Here is a 15244-nt window from a genome sequence, read left to right on the forward strand (position 1 = left end):
ATATTTGACTTAATTGTTTATATTAATGAAAAAGAAAAAGTGTAAAAAAATTGGGCACATCCCTCTAATTGTTTATATTAATCACATTAAAGAAAATAAACATGATAATGAAAAATCACTTTTATCGATGAAGGAAATAAAATACAAAATTTAAAACCGACAAAAAAATATGGAATTATTTTCTTGTTCAGTGGCAAATAAACAATTCAACATTTTTGGGTCACATGTGCAAAACCTTAATGTCATAATTAAACAATAAAAATTAAAAGATAAACATACAAAAAATTATAACAAATGCTTTCTTGTAAAAAAACACTTAAGGCACATTTGTAGTATCATATTCATTATTTCAAATAAAATAATTATAATAAATAAAAAATATTTGTATACACATAAAAATATAAAAAAACTGAAAACATATTATTACTATCATCATCATCTTAATGTAAATTTGCTATATGTAATATTAACATATACAAAGCACATTTAAATTTGCTAATAAAGATAAAAGCGTTAAAACATGAGTATTAACCCTGCATGAACATGACATAATAAAACACCAAGAAAACCTGCATGAACATGATAAATATAGGTATAAAAGATAGATATTAAATACTAAAAATATAGTAAATCAATAAACCGACTAAATATTACGATTGATTAGTGATTATCCCACCCCTCCCCCCCCAAAAAAACTAAATATTACGATGAAATCCGAATTTTCTCTGATATTTGATGGAATCCCGAAATTTCGTCCTCGATAAATCCACCCCAAAATTTCGGGATTTCGTATTTAAAAGCCAAAATCATGTTTGTGTACAAACAAGAGTTCGCATGTAGTTTTCTTGACATACTGTCTAACAACAAATACGAAATACACTGAGCAAAACAAAGGGGAAAAGAAAAAAAAAGGGAAGGAAAACGCCATTGTTCTCTCTATTCTCTACAAAGAATTGCTCTCTGTACTCTGCCTTGTATCTGCTTCTACTGCTAAAATCATGGCAGCAGAGGCATCAAGATCTGGTGGGTCAGCCGATTCCTACATCGGCAGCCTGATTAGCTTGACATCGAAGAGCGAAATCCGTTACGAAGGTGTTCTCTACAACATTAACACTGAAGAATCCAGCATCGGATTGAGAAACGGTACCCTTCTGATTTATGGGGTGTTTGCTTGTCTCTTTTTTTTCTGTAGCCACTATTGTGCGGTTTTGCGTTCTGGGGCTTTAATTTTATTGGTTCTGGGGTCTTCTTTCTTTCGTAATCTGAAGCGGGACCTTTTTTTTTTCCCGGGTTTGTTTACCACAAGATAGATTGAAGTTGCTTTTAGGGGATTTTGTTTATTTTTATCTTCTGTGTTGTTTTGGTTTTATTTCTGGAAATTCTTTATTTAGTGTGCTTTGAATAATTATCTCCTCTCTTGAATAAACATATGTAGATGAAGAGTAAAAAAGAAAATATTTTGAACCATTGTTTACTACTACTGCTGCTTTTTTGGTACTTGGTGGAGATTGCAGTCACTTTCTGAGCGTTTTTCAATGTGTGCTTCGCTAAGATGGAACGAAGACTTTTAGTAGCGCCTACATGTTTCTATCTATGTTCTACACACCCATACATGCTGAGGCTTTATACTAAAACCGATTCTATTTTGGGTATATTGAAGTTGGGTATAATATTCAAGAATGACATGTCATTGGATCAGGTTTGGACATGGAATATATTGATCTGAGTTGAAATTTTTGAATTCAGTTAAACCGTGATCCAATTAAAATTTGTTATTTTTGTAGAACAAGGGCATCCGGGGTTATCTTTTGTAATTCACAGGAGGCTAAATCCAATGCAAAGACTCTTACTTTGACCTGCTGAATTGGTTTGTACTTTTGAAGTAGCATGGTTATACAGTTAATGAGACCAATGTGTCTTAATTGTGACTTCCGAGCTGGACAATAATCTGAGATACAGTAATAAGAGCCACTGGGAAAGTTGTCAAACTAGAAGCTAAGAATGCTAGTAAGGAATTTTTTTAAAAGCCTTTTCTGTGGACTTCTCTATGAGGACCTTGCTAATGGTTCCACATCAGTTTAAGAGAAGCACATTTTATTGAATAGGCATTTTAGGTAAGCTTGTTGAAAGATTCCTTCTTATTTGTTATTTTTGGTAAGTAAAATATAGTTGTATTCATTAAACATAAAAATCCTGTATATCTATCCAGTTCTAGTATATGAGATCATTTGTGTAAAATTATGCCATACATCAAAAAAGATGGTCTGTGATTATATGCTACCATTAAAATCCATAACCTGGGAGCTGGAGCCCTCTAAAAACTGAAATAAAAAGGGACAAGAATAAAATATTTTTTGATGGTAATATTCTAGAAGATATTTTCTGTTGATAACTATACTGGTTTTGCTCCCTGAATGTTAGCCAACTTGTTGGAAAAGGGAAGCGGTTCCTAAGAATGTGGGCAACTTATTAATCTTCTGAAAGACCACTCAGGGATCAAGCTGGAAAATTGCCCCTGCTGGCACAACAGATGCCAAATGCACCTAAATAACGTGGACAGACTATTGAAAGTGCAGGAGCAAATGTGAGACTGTCTTTCTACTCCGTTCACACAAAGCACACTCATTTTGGAGGTAAAGATTTTAGAAGATAAGGTGACACCCACACTCCCCACCACACACACATGTACAAAAGAGATATATGGAAGGAAAAAGGTAAGCTGTCATATGAAGAAGATGGGCTCGCATTACCTGTGAGGCTGTGACTATGTCTGCAGATTTGCAGAACAATTCAGCGACCCCAGTGAAATGCGAACACACCAGTGTTTGCAATAAATTCAACGCATCACATCTGCGACCTTGGTCGTAGGTAATTTTTTCTCAAAGAAGATTGTCTTACGTTTGGGTGCAAATTCTCCCATTAAACCTATGCTTCCATGAGCTTTCCCTGCCTCTTTAAGAGCAAGGGCAAAAGATTCTGCAGAGACAGTACATCTTGGGTCTGCGTACCATACCCATTTTTCTTGATATTGATGGAATAATCTAGCTAAAGCTTGTAAGAAAGATCAATGAAGAATCAACCCCCAAGGCATCAACATTCCTTTTTAATCTTGGAACTCTAACCACATTGCTAAATGCTTGTTTATTGCAACTAGCCAACTAATAATCACTAATTAGTAAATAGTAATTATCCATTACAGTTGGAAAAGATTGGAATGGGAGAGCTGTATACCATGCCACACATCATGCAAAAACTATGCTTTAATCCAATCTCTTTTCTTACCTTGAAAATTAAGAGATTTTTTGTTGTCTTCTGACAATTTCTTATTCCTTTCCACACATTATCCATTAGACCAAACAATTTCTTGAGAACTGAATAAAAAAATGTTAGACCTGTGTTTCATTGCCATAGGTTTTACCAGGAAACAATGAACTTTATGTGTCTAGTTGTGTGGGACAGTTGAAGACCATGCCAAAACTTGGTGCCCAGATTGATACTTCTTTTAGCATATTGGTGTTTCATCAAGCTGAAGTCAACATAAAACTTTGGCAAATAGCTGTCATTAACACGATATCATGAAAAAGGATGCACCCAATAGGGAATCCACATTTTAATAATGAGAAAGGACATATCTACTCAAGGTTGGTTATGCAATTGTTATTTCCAAATACCATAGGGTCAAGGTTGGTTCTGGATCTGTCTATTTTCTCATTTGATAGGTTCTGGCTTCTGGGTATACTCAGTCCAGTCCGGGCCTGACTCATTGACAGCTGCTCTAAGTATTAGCTCATACTTTTTGATTTAACAAACTAGATATCTTCTTAATTATTATGGGGTTTGTGTTAAGCCATTCTTGAAATTAGTAGTTATGCCATTTTTGTGCCTAATTGGAAAGCCGTTAGGTTTAGGGGTTTCAATGGAACATGCAATTTTTGATAATGATAAGGCTAACTCCTAACAATCATACGGCTACTACAATTATGGAATCTAACATTAATAGGGAAAGTAAGCATATTAATATTGCCATTTTTGAGATGATTATATGTTTCTTGTATTTTTTGTTACTTGCTATGCCCATATGTTTTAAGAGGATAAAGTTCACATTGTTGCAGTGTTGCTCTTCTGTCAGTAGTTTTCTTCTTGTTTTTACTTTATTTTCACATGATGTTAAATATCTTACTACTAATTTGAAATTTGGTTCTGATTGGTCCCTTCTGTCTTGACAGTAAGGTCATTTGGAACTGAAGGACGAAAAAAGGATGGCCCACAAGTCCCTCCAAGTGATAAAGTTTATGAGTACATTTTATTCCGTGGAAGTGACATCAAGGTACAAGACACGTACATGCATGTTATGTTCCACATATGGAATTATGGATTGACTCATTGACTGGTATTGCATTTTTTTTTTGCGATTATAGAACCAATGTAATCTGTTTCAGAAGTGTCCAGTTATTATTTTTTTATTTATTTATTGAAATTTAATGACTGCAAAGAACTGAAACTCTCAGCAAGTATGCATCCGAACTCCACCGAACTCGATCAATATAGTAGATAGCCCCTAGCAACTACTATTGTTCCTAAATGGCTTGAAAAAGGGATATTTTGGAAGTAAAACATGACTATATCTGGGTTAAATTTGTTGTTTGTGTATTTCAGCATATAGTTCTTTCTGTTACTGGCAAACAATTTCATCGGAAGAGAAAACTGGTCAAGAGAAACATTTAATAGTCAAATGTGATTATGTCTAGGTTTATTGTCTTTGTTATTTTTTTAATCAATAACTGAATTTATTAAAGATTAGAAACAGATACAAGAAAGCATGGGGAGAGGTAAGCTCTCTTAACCCTCCCCAAGTAAGGGTTCAATTACAACATAGCCCAAAATAAACTTTCCCTTCCCACTCCTTTATTGTCTGTGTTCTTCGAAACATATCTTTTTCTATAATTACAAATGATACTTCAGTAAAGACTGTTGAATAGGAAGTCTTCGTATTGGGAATAGCTATCTCATTTGTTGGTATGTTCCATTTCCCATCACTGGTAATTTATGCATTTGCATCTTTTATTTTTAAATGGAAATATGGAGGAAACTGCAAATGAATTTTTTGTCCTTCCTTTGATCTCTATTAAGCTAAGAAACGTTTTGCATTAGTGTCCTAAAGTGGCTCCTTTGGGAATCTAGTCCCAGTTTGGTTTGAGATATTCTAAATTTCTAATATGCTAAGATAGAATGGAAGTCATGGCATTATGAATAGGCCTGAATAATTAAGTGGGGATCCCCATGAAAATTTCCATGGCTTGCTGTTATTATGATATTCTATGAATACTAGTACTCAAACCAAAGTCTCTTTAAATGGCAAACTTTTGATGGTTCACTTCTCATCTTCAGAGGCAGTGGTGTCGAATTGTTCCCCTATATGTCCTTAATCTAATTAATTTGTTCCAGGGGTGAATGGTTATGGAGATGCATTACAACCTTATCCTTTTTATCAACTTGAACCTGTATCTCCTGATGCCAGCTTATTTAGATATTTGATTTATCCCTTTTTATTCTTTTGTCAAGGTATGCATTGAGGAAAATCATATCTTGATCTAAACGCTGTTTCACTATCCCTGATGCTCAAACAAGTTGCACTTTCTTCTTACTGTCAGAATGTCTAAAATGTGTAACTCTTTTTTTTTTGTTTGATTGGAAACAGTAACTTTCATTAATTCTTTAAGAAACATAGTACAAACTGTCACCTTCAAAAACAAGGTGACCCCTCATCAAATTACAAACAGGCCTAAAAAAGGTTCTGCCTACTAACTCCTTGCTTTGCTAAAGTATCGGCCATTGCATTGACTGATCTCCTAGTCCATTTAAATCTGACTTCAAGCTCCCTTATTAGTTGCATAATCTCCCTTACAGGTTGTCTAAGGGGCTATGCACCTAAGCTGTTTGTTTGCATCCAACCTATTACCAGTTTCAAATCTCCCTCCACTTCTAACTGCTGAAAACCCAGCTGTTTAGCCAGCTTGAGCCCCTGTAGGAGTGCCAGAACTTCTGCTTTAAGAGAGTCCCCCAATCCTATCGGTCCAGAATAAAGGGCCAGGACTTTTCCTTCCCCATCTCCAAAGACACCCCCAATTCCAGAGGGGTCTGGGTTACCCAGAGAACTGCCATCAAAGTTTAGCTTAACAGCCTCAGATAACGGGGGCGACCAGTCCTCTTGGATAGCTAAAGAGGGGCAGGAAGAAACTGCTACTGTGTTCCACCCTCTAATTAAGTCGTCTACAGAGAAGTCCTTGAACAGGTCCAGTGATTTCAGCCAATGTATAACCTTGATGGTGATCCCTTCTATGACTTCATGTGCTGATTTTTCTTTTCCTTGAAAGATTCTGTTATTTCTCTCTTCCCACACTGCCCAAATAACTGCTGCCCTCATTGCTCTCCACATTACCCTTCCTCTTTTCTTTGACTGACGGAAAAAGCTAGAATTAAAAATGTGAAACTCTTGGACACTGCTATTCTTTTTCTGGCAGTCGGTTTCATCTCAAACCCTTGTTGGTAGTGCATGTATTCCATTAAAGGATTCTTAAAAAGAAACTGCAGTAGTAAGCAGGGTGCAATTATCTTCTTGACTATCCTTTGCTTAAACGAATTTCCTCGTCTTCTTCAATTAGGAATGCTAGCTTAACTTGCATAGCAAATAACTGCTGTTTTTTTCCTGTTTAACTACCATTTTTACTGATGGCATGTGATAAGGACTGAAAATTTCCATATGGTTGCAGGATTTACAAGTTAAATCTTCTCCACCTGTTCAGAGTACACAACCTATAAATGATCCTGCTATTATACAGGTTCAATAGAAGTAGATGATTTTTTTCCTCATGTGATGTTTCAGATGACTCAGATCATGTCGATATATTCATTAATTTTTTTTGGAATTTATTTTGCAGTCTCATTATCCTTATCCAGCATCTATTTCAACAAGCATGCCTTCTGCTGGTAGTGGGTCTGTGACGGATCTTAGTTCCCACACAACACAGGTCGGTCTTCCCAGGTCAACATTCCAAGGTGGTCTGCCTTTATATCAACCTGGAGGGAGTTTGGCATCATGGGGGTCTTCACCTGCTCCTCCAAGTGCAAATGGTAGTGGGTTAGCTATGCCTATGTATTGGCAAGGATTTTATGGACCTTCAAGTGGGCTTCCCCATATGCAACAGCAACCTTTGCTAAGACCTCCACCTGGCTTGTCAATGCTTCCTTCCCTGCAGCAACCAATGCCATATCCTGGATTAAACATTCCATTACCCACAGGAGCTTCAAATTTGCCTGAACTCCCTCCTCCTTTGCTTCCACCGGTTGGTTCTGGCTCTGTGAATTTAAACTCCACTACTTTGCCATCATCTCTGCCTCCTGCCCAGTCTGCTGCCATAGCTTCTGAAGCAGCATCAAGTCTGACGTCAAATAAAGCTCCTTCACCTGCTCTTCCTACATTAAATCTGAATGCTAGCTTGCCATTGGTTTCTCCTTTGACTACTTCTAGTTTGGATATAAATGCCATTGTACCACCGAACTCCAACAAGCCTAAGGCAGCTCCCGGCCCAACCTTGCCATATCAAACTATTTCTCAGTCTGTTTCCTCTGTTGTTGGGATATCCAGTTCAAGTCACTCTGAAACATCAACACCTTCTCTGGTAACCCCAGGTCAGCTGCTGCATCCTGGCCCAACTGCAATTTCTTCATCTCAGTCTTCACAAGTGACACAAAAAGATGTAGAGGTGGTTCAAGTATCATTATCAGAACCACCACCAACAACTCTGGCTGCAGCTTCAGCTCCAGTTCCAGCATCAGCATCAACACCAGTGCCAGCCCCAGTCCAGGCCCCAGCAGAAATTCAGGAACCAATATTGCCGCTACCTTCACCATCTGATCAAAAGGTGTTACTCTCATATCTGTCTTTTTTTTGGGGAAACTCCATTTGTTATCTAATGTGGAATCTTTTTTGGATCAGAAAATCTGTTTCAGATAATTATTCTTTAATATTTCTTGCAAGGTTCAAAATTTCACAACGTATCGGGCTGTATCAGCTGATACGTATCATTCCAACAAGAGCCTGATATGTGGAACGTGTAGAAATCATCTGTTCCGTTTCTTTTCGTATGAATCACACCAATACAGGCCCGTATTGGGCTGTTTCAGCTCTGTATCGGCTGTACGGGTCCGAAACAGTCTGATACAGCCTGGTACACTTGATTTTTTTTCGGGTGCCCTTCATTCATTAATCTCTTTAATTACTTCTATATTTAATTCTAACTTTCTTTCATTAATTAATCAATTACTCATACTTATAAATTTAAATTTGAATTTTAGCGCCTAATTTGAATTGTCTTATTAACTCCACTAATTAATGATCCTGTCTCATTAATTTTGTTTTGTTAGTATAAAAACTATAGACCTTAAACAATGGCAATATTCAAACCTTAGTCACTAGGTTTTAACAATAGTAAGTCACCACTAGGCCATGCCCATTTGTTTGTTATGGTCGTATGCATTATTATTTTTAAGTAAATTTTCTCTTTTCTTAATGGATATTTATTAATAAATGCGAGAATTAATTATTAAAATTTATATACTAATAAATATTAAGATAAATTGATGTACACACATAACATTTATATTGGTTATTTGAAAATTGATTTATGCACATTCATATTTTGTTTTATTTTTTGTTTTCTCACATTTTATTTATTCCATCATTTTTCAGTGGTTATTAATTGTAATTATTTACAATCGTTTAATTGAATTAAATGATTGTAAATATGGTTTTTTTACATCTTAAATGACTTATTTACAATCATTTAAAACTTGTAATTATTGTTAGTAATATATTTTTTAGGATATATTTGAATTTCCTAACATATTTATGCGTATCTTGATTTTTCGTCTGTATCTATGCATATCCAAAGCGTATCCCTATACGTTTCTTAAAATTGTTTTTCCGATACTTTGAACCTTGATTTCTTGTGCTTGCCAGGGTTAACTGAGGGATCTTTTAGTTTTCTTAAGAATGAATCTTTCATGCTCGTTTGACCATATTTGAACAAATTAAGTTATCTCTCTCTCTAAGAAGCATTGGCAAATTAACTGATCATTGGAATTTTATGCCTAATAGTTGAAAAGATAAGGAAGGAGCAAGTCATAAAGACTTGCGACAGGCTTCAAGGTGAAAGGAAAACCTGGTGTCTCTATCCTCATGTGTGTCTTCTTTTCTTGAGGAGTGGGGAAAATCCAACTCATCTTCTATTAAATTGCCTCTATGCAACTCAGGTGTGGAATTATTTTACTTCCTGCCTTGGTAGTGTGCGGGCAGCTCCGGCTAAAGTTATGGAATGTTTGACAACAGATTGTATTGTCACATAAACACGGAGGAAGATTCTATAAGAGTTGAAGTGAGTCTTAGTGCCTATGGGGGGAAAGAAATGCAAGGTTTTCTGAGGAAAAAAGGTATGCAGGTGGACACTTTCATTAAACTCAGTGATGAGGGGTAATGGTTTGCGATGAGTTCAAAGGAGTATCAGTGAATGGGTTATAAAGAGATTGGAATGGTATTGCTTCTTATCAAAGGAATAAATCACAATGAAGGGAGCAATGGGAAGCATTTCATGTATTTCTGTTTGGTAGAAGATGTGTCTTATCACTCCTTCAAGCCCATAAAATGAATTGGATATATGTGCTAACATATTTTTAATACATTTTAGATTTTAGATTCTTCTGCATTCTTTATCTTGCTATTAACCTTTTTTGTTTTGTAATGAGAAATAATTTCATGTATGAACTACTTCTGTATTTGAATCACTTGCATCATTCACATCCATGTTGTTGGAGGAAACTGTAATTGCTTCTGCAATAACCCAAAAAAAAATTGTTTCTGCAATTTCCATATTTCATCATATCTTAAAAAAATCTTTCGTGCTTATGAGAAATCTGAAATATGCCTTTATTTCTCTCATTGTAGCATAATGGTAACCCAAGAACTTGTCTCGCAAGTAGGGGGCGTGAAAGAGGAAGAGGAAATGGGGTAATGTGTTTCTCTTTTTTACCCTTCCACTTTATTGAGAAGTTCCAATCAAACTTGAATCTATGTTTTACATATCCATTGGATATCAAATCAAATTTCGATCCTTCAGCTGTGGTCTTTGGAGGACAATGGTGGTTTTGAAGCCTATAGTATGTACTTGTTGAGCGTTTAATAACATAACTACTTTTGGCCTCCACAGGTTTCACGTCCTGTGACAAAATTCACGGAGGACTTTGATTTCATGGCAATGAATGAAAAGTTTAAGAAAGATGAAGTATGGGGTCATCTTGGTAAAAGCAATAAGATGCAGTTGAGGGATAAAGAAGGTGAAGGAAAGGAGGATGATGAAGATGATTCTCAAGATGAGGATGAAGCTGGATCATCAAATTTCCAGATCAAGGTGACCATTTGTATCTTAGAAACTAAACAAGTACTATTAGTTAAAGGCAATGCTTTTGGTCTGCCCATTTCTGCCAGCTCATAGTCGCTTTGTCTCTACTTCTCTGCAGCCTGTTTATTGTAAGGATGACTTTTTTGATTCTCTTTCTTGCAATGCACTTGATCGAGGGGCACGAAATGGAAGGACCAAGTTCTCAGAGCAGATGAAAATAGATACCGAGGTAATGTGCAATTTTGTTTTATCGCCAGTCTTTAACCATTCCAAGTTTGGGTTTTTTTGTTCATTGGGTTCCTTGTTTGGTCTGCAGACTTTTGGTGCTTTTACAAGGCATCGTGGTGGCCGTGGTGGTCGTGGTGGTCGAGGCCGGGGTTCTTACCATGGAAGAGGTTATGGTTATGTTGGAAGGGGCCGGGGCCATGTTATCTCAAGTCGTGCCACCTAATCGTGGATTGTCATGCCACGCTGTATCACTGCAAAACTTTAGAATTTGATTTGTTTTGTCATCGCCCACGGGGGATCCTAGGTAGTGACCATTGAAGTAGATGACCAATGGAGGGTTATGTTTGTAATGTTGTTTCCCTGCTTATTGGACCAAGGAGTGATTTCCATAGGAAGGCGAGATAAGCATATACCTTAGGATACCGTTTATATGAACATGCTCTTAAAATTATGTTCTGCATTTTTTTTTTCTTTTTATGCTTGTCTTGAATCTTGTCTTCAATTAGGAACAATCCCTCTGGGGCTGATCGAATAAAGTTTGACTTACAAATTACAATAATAAATTAGCACGACATCAAATCATTTGATCAAGCTTATTGTATCATTATTCTCTAAAGTGCTGTACTTTTACTTCAGTACGTATAATACTTTGATGCTTTTACTTCAGTACAAAGTAAAATTGTATCCAAACATAACCTTAATTGTATTATTATTCTCCAAAGTGCTGTGCTTAAATCTTATTACAGGGTTGCCATGCTTCAGTTGTTTCTCTTTGTGCTTTTCCAAGTTTGAAAAGAATGAAATTATTCACCAGCAGAAGCGGACCAGTAGGACGTGCTCTACTACTTCCACCTTTAAATCAAGGTAGGGGTTTTATGGGAACAAGAGGGAAATTCTTGTGGGTTCCTATTCCACAGCCTTCTGTCATGTCTAGGGCTTCTTTTTTTCCACCATCAGCCAGGTCCCAATCGAACCTATGTAAAAGGTTGGCTAGAGCAATTTCTACCATAACCATGCCAAATTTGATCCCCGGGCATATCCTTCTTCCTGCTCCAAAAGGAATCAAACTGAAAATGGCGCCCCATGAAATTGATGAACTGTCGGTAAATCTCTCTGGCCAGAACAACTCTGGACTTGTCCACGATTTTGGGTCTCTTCCAATTGCCCATATCAAAATCCTTGTTCCTTTAGGAATGTGATAACCTTGCAGTTCAATGGCTGCTGTTGATTCATGAGGAAGCAGCAAATGGAAGAAGAGGATGGAGTCTCATGGTTTCTTTCTTTACAGAATGCAAGTACTCCATCTGTCGAAGGTCTTCCTCCACTCTCGGTTTCTCTCCCACTACTCTTTCTTCTTACTTCAAACTGTGCTCTCTTCATCACTGTTGGGTTCTTGATGAGCTCTGCCATTGCCCATTCCAAAGTTGTCCCCGTAGTGTCTGTTCCAGCATTAAAAACAGGGATTCTAGCACAAAGAGGTAACTTTTGACCTCTATTAGCAACAAAAGGTATCTCTTTTGTAAAATATCATAGACAAGGCATTTTTTGCAAGGTAATATCACAAAAGGGCAGTAAAACATGAGGTGCATCCGCTGTATGGAAAATGCCTTTGATGCATTTTTTATGACAAAACTGCCCCTCTTCTTCTTTTTTCGCAAAATGTATCGAAAACCCCATTGTTCTTCTTCCTAAAGAAATGAAAAATTATAAAAAATCTTAGTCCTCTCTCCAAAATTGAAGATAAACCCTATTATAGCCTTCATTCTTCGTATGAAACCCTGTTCATCTTTTTGTTGCTAATAAACTCCGGCAGCTGCAATCCAAGAGCTTCTTCCCAAGAAGCTCCTGACGGTGAATTTTTGGGCGTTAGCCTTGCTCATGACGTAAAAACTTGCCCGGTTTTTGTTGCTCGTGACATCAGCCTTGGCCACTCGAAGGCCAGTTGTGCTGCCGTAACAGCCAAGAAAGTATAGCATTACGCGACCGACGTCACTGCGCAGGGCGAGCTTGCTCGCCAGGTAGAGGTCTCTTCCTGGTAATCTGATTTCGCTGGAGGAGACATAGACGATGTGGGTGATGTATCCTACTGGTCTCCATTTCTTGATGCAGGCAAGGCTTGCTTCCAGCGCCATCTCCAGTACTGCTGGGTTTGCTATTTCGAGCCTTTGCTTGATCGTTGGTGAGCCCTCTGTTGTCAGTTCTGGGTACTTGTCTAAGATCTCCTTGGAGCAGAAGCCACCGCTTGAGAGATGGTCTTGTTATTACTAGACCCATCTGCGGCCACCACAACACCAGCTCGTAAAGCTGCATTGGGTGATTGAAAAAGCTTCCGATTTGCAACGAAAAAGCTTCCGATTTGCAACAGAGACCCATGTCGGGAAGCCATCAGAAAGCAACAGGCGATTACCACTTTCATCAATGAACAGAGCAAAGTATATTTCCTAATTTCCAACAGTCCAGAGTAGGATGTTTTTAACGGAGAGGGTAATTTTGTCTTGTATGATATAAATTCAATGTATATGTCATACCGTGAATATACGTCATATATCAGTGCCCCTATCTGATATTTTTATCAAAAAGAAGCCTTAAACTAGATCATACCTTTGAATGACATTAAGAGTGAAGAGTTACTTCTATTGGTTATAATCCCTTAAAAAAAAAGAAGATTCCTGATTAGTACCCTGTACTTTGGGGCTAGTGTCAATTTGGTCATAAATTTTAAAATGCAATAATTCAGTATCTGAACTTTTAAAACTTGTCAATCTAGTATCTAGTTAGCCAGCTGTCAACTAGCCATTAAATGCCTTTAAAAAAGACATAAATGTCCTTTGAGTGTTATCTAATTTTCTTTATCAACCAGTCAAACATTGACAAAAAATTAAGGTAAAATTTCCGATTAGTACCCTGTACTTTGGGCCTAGTGTCACTTTGATCATTGAATTTTAAAATGCGACAAACGCCTGTTTTTAGGAGTTTTGAACCCCCAATTTTTTTAAATAATAAAAAACATCTTATAAGCTTCCCAAAAAACCAAACTTCGAAAAAAAAACTAAAAAAATGTATGTATTGGTCGTTTCTAAGTACTAATATGATACGGCCGAAATGCGTATCGTGTCGATACTTTGAACCTTGGTTTCCTTGCCTCAGGCTTTGGAAAAAAATTTTTACTAGGGATCCATTTATGAGGATTTGAAATGAAACTAAAGTTTCACACTTCATGATCTTATCCAATCCACTTCTACCAAAACTCTATCATCCATGATCTCTATTCTATCATATGCATTTTCCATATCCAATTTAACATCCATGATCTCTTTATTTGCTTTTGATTTTTTTCATATGGAAAAAGATTTTATGACCAATTAAGATAAATATCACCTATGCATCTTCGTTATGTTGTGTTTGGTTTGAAGGGAACTTTCCCTACTTTTTCCTTCAAACCAAACAGCCTATAAAGGAGGGCACTATGGTTTGGTGAGGTGGTTTTGGCCAATTTAAATTTCAGTCTATTTGTTAGAATTTTGGTAATAATCTTGGACATTGTGTTGCATAAATTAATAGGCTAGAATTTATTAGGTTTATTAGGGTGGTTAACTTTGGGAATAAGGGATATGAATATGAGATTCATGTTCCTTGGGATCTTCTCTTCCACTAAAAAAGAGTTTCATCGATGCTTTAACATTTTCTCCACTATATTCTAATATTTTTGGAAGAACATATTTGGAAAACCATTCAGACTTAGGGCCTTCCTTGGCTCCATTTGAAATAGAGTAATAGAGCTACAATTATCTCATCCTCTAGCACCTCTGTTTCTAGGTCCCTAATATTAGGGTTTGCAATATTTGACACCATATATGAATATGACTCAAATGACACAAAGTTAGTGGTTTTGGTTTAATAATCGTGTTTGTGTCAAAATCGTGACTACCCATTTAATGTGATTAATAAACGTGTCAATTTCATGTTTCTAGGTCCCCATTATGATAGGTGATGATGACTTTGAAATTTTTTTAATGAATTTGTTTAGGTAATGAATAATTTGTGTTTATTTTACTATTTAAACCTATTTATTGTTTAATTTAAACATGTTAATCATATTGATTTTGTTCTAATTCAGGCGATACGTACGTATTATTCAATATAAAGTAAAACAAATTAATCATGTCAATTCAGATTTACACAGGTCATGTAATGTTCACTTATAATAAACAGCTCATGTTCATGTTAAAAATTTGACACAATTAAATAATTAACTTAGAATTCCATAAAAACAAAATAAAATAAAATAAAATATATAATTTCGTTAATCCTGATTTTTGCCATATCCAAATATTAGAGGCTTCTGTTTACCAAAGAAAATGTGCGAGGCTTCCAAGTTCCATCTGAGAGCTACATGCTCAATATGTACTCATTTTTTGTATATACATCACTTGGTGGGACCCATTAAATGGTGGATATTGATCATTTGTCTCATTTTAATGTAGGGTTGATAATAAATTTTGCAAATTTCATTTATACATTTTAAATGTTCGGTGCATACCCAATTGCTTGTTTTGAGCTTT

At 36.3% G+C, this 15244-nt stretch overlaps 1 protein-coding gene across 1 annotated transcript; it reads left to right on the forward strand.

Moving 5' to 3' along the window:
* Nucleotides 1-826: 826 nt before the first annotated feature.
* LOC104601053 (protein decapping 5-like) lies at nt 827-11273 on the forward strand. The gene is made up of 8 exons (XM_010264246.2): nt 827-1143; nt 4227-4327; nt 6771-6839; nt 6939-7922; nt 10001-10063; nt 10263-10463; nt 10573-10683; nt 10771-11273. The coding sequence occupies exons 1-8, from the start codon at nt 999-1001 to the stop codon at nt 10903-10905; spliced, it is 1809 nt and encodes a 602-aa protein (XP_010262548.1). The 5' UTR covers nt 827-998; the 3' UTR covers nt 10906-11273.
* Nucleotides 11274-15244: the final 3971 nt, after the last annotated feature.

Source organism: Nelumbo nucifera, chromosome 3 (genome assembly GCF_055504915.1).
Source record: "Nelumbo nucifera cultivar China Antique chromosome 3, China Antique-T2T, whole genome shotgun sequence".
In the NCBI taxonomy this organism is placed as follows: domain Eukaryota; kingdom Viridiplantae; phylum Streptophyta; class Magnoliopsida; order Proteales; family Nelumbonaceae; genus Nelumbo; species Nelumbo nucifera.

Excerpts from the sequence above, each read along its gene's own strand:
- LOC104601053 (XM_010264246.2), top strand. The coding sequence starts at position 999 with ATGGCAGCAGAGGCATCAAGATCTGGTGGGTCAGCCGATTCCTACATC. Across the intron at positions 1,144-4,226 it reads CAGCATCGGATTGAGAAACG|TAAGGTCATTTGGAACTGAA; the intron begins GTACCCTTCTGA and ends CTGTCTTGACAG. Across the intron at positions 7,923-10,000 it reads CTTCACCATCTGATCAAAAG|CATAATGGTAACCCAAGAAC; the intron begins GTGTTACTCTCA and ends CTCTCATTGTAG.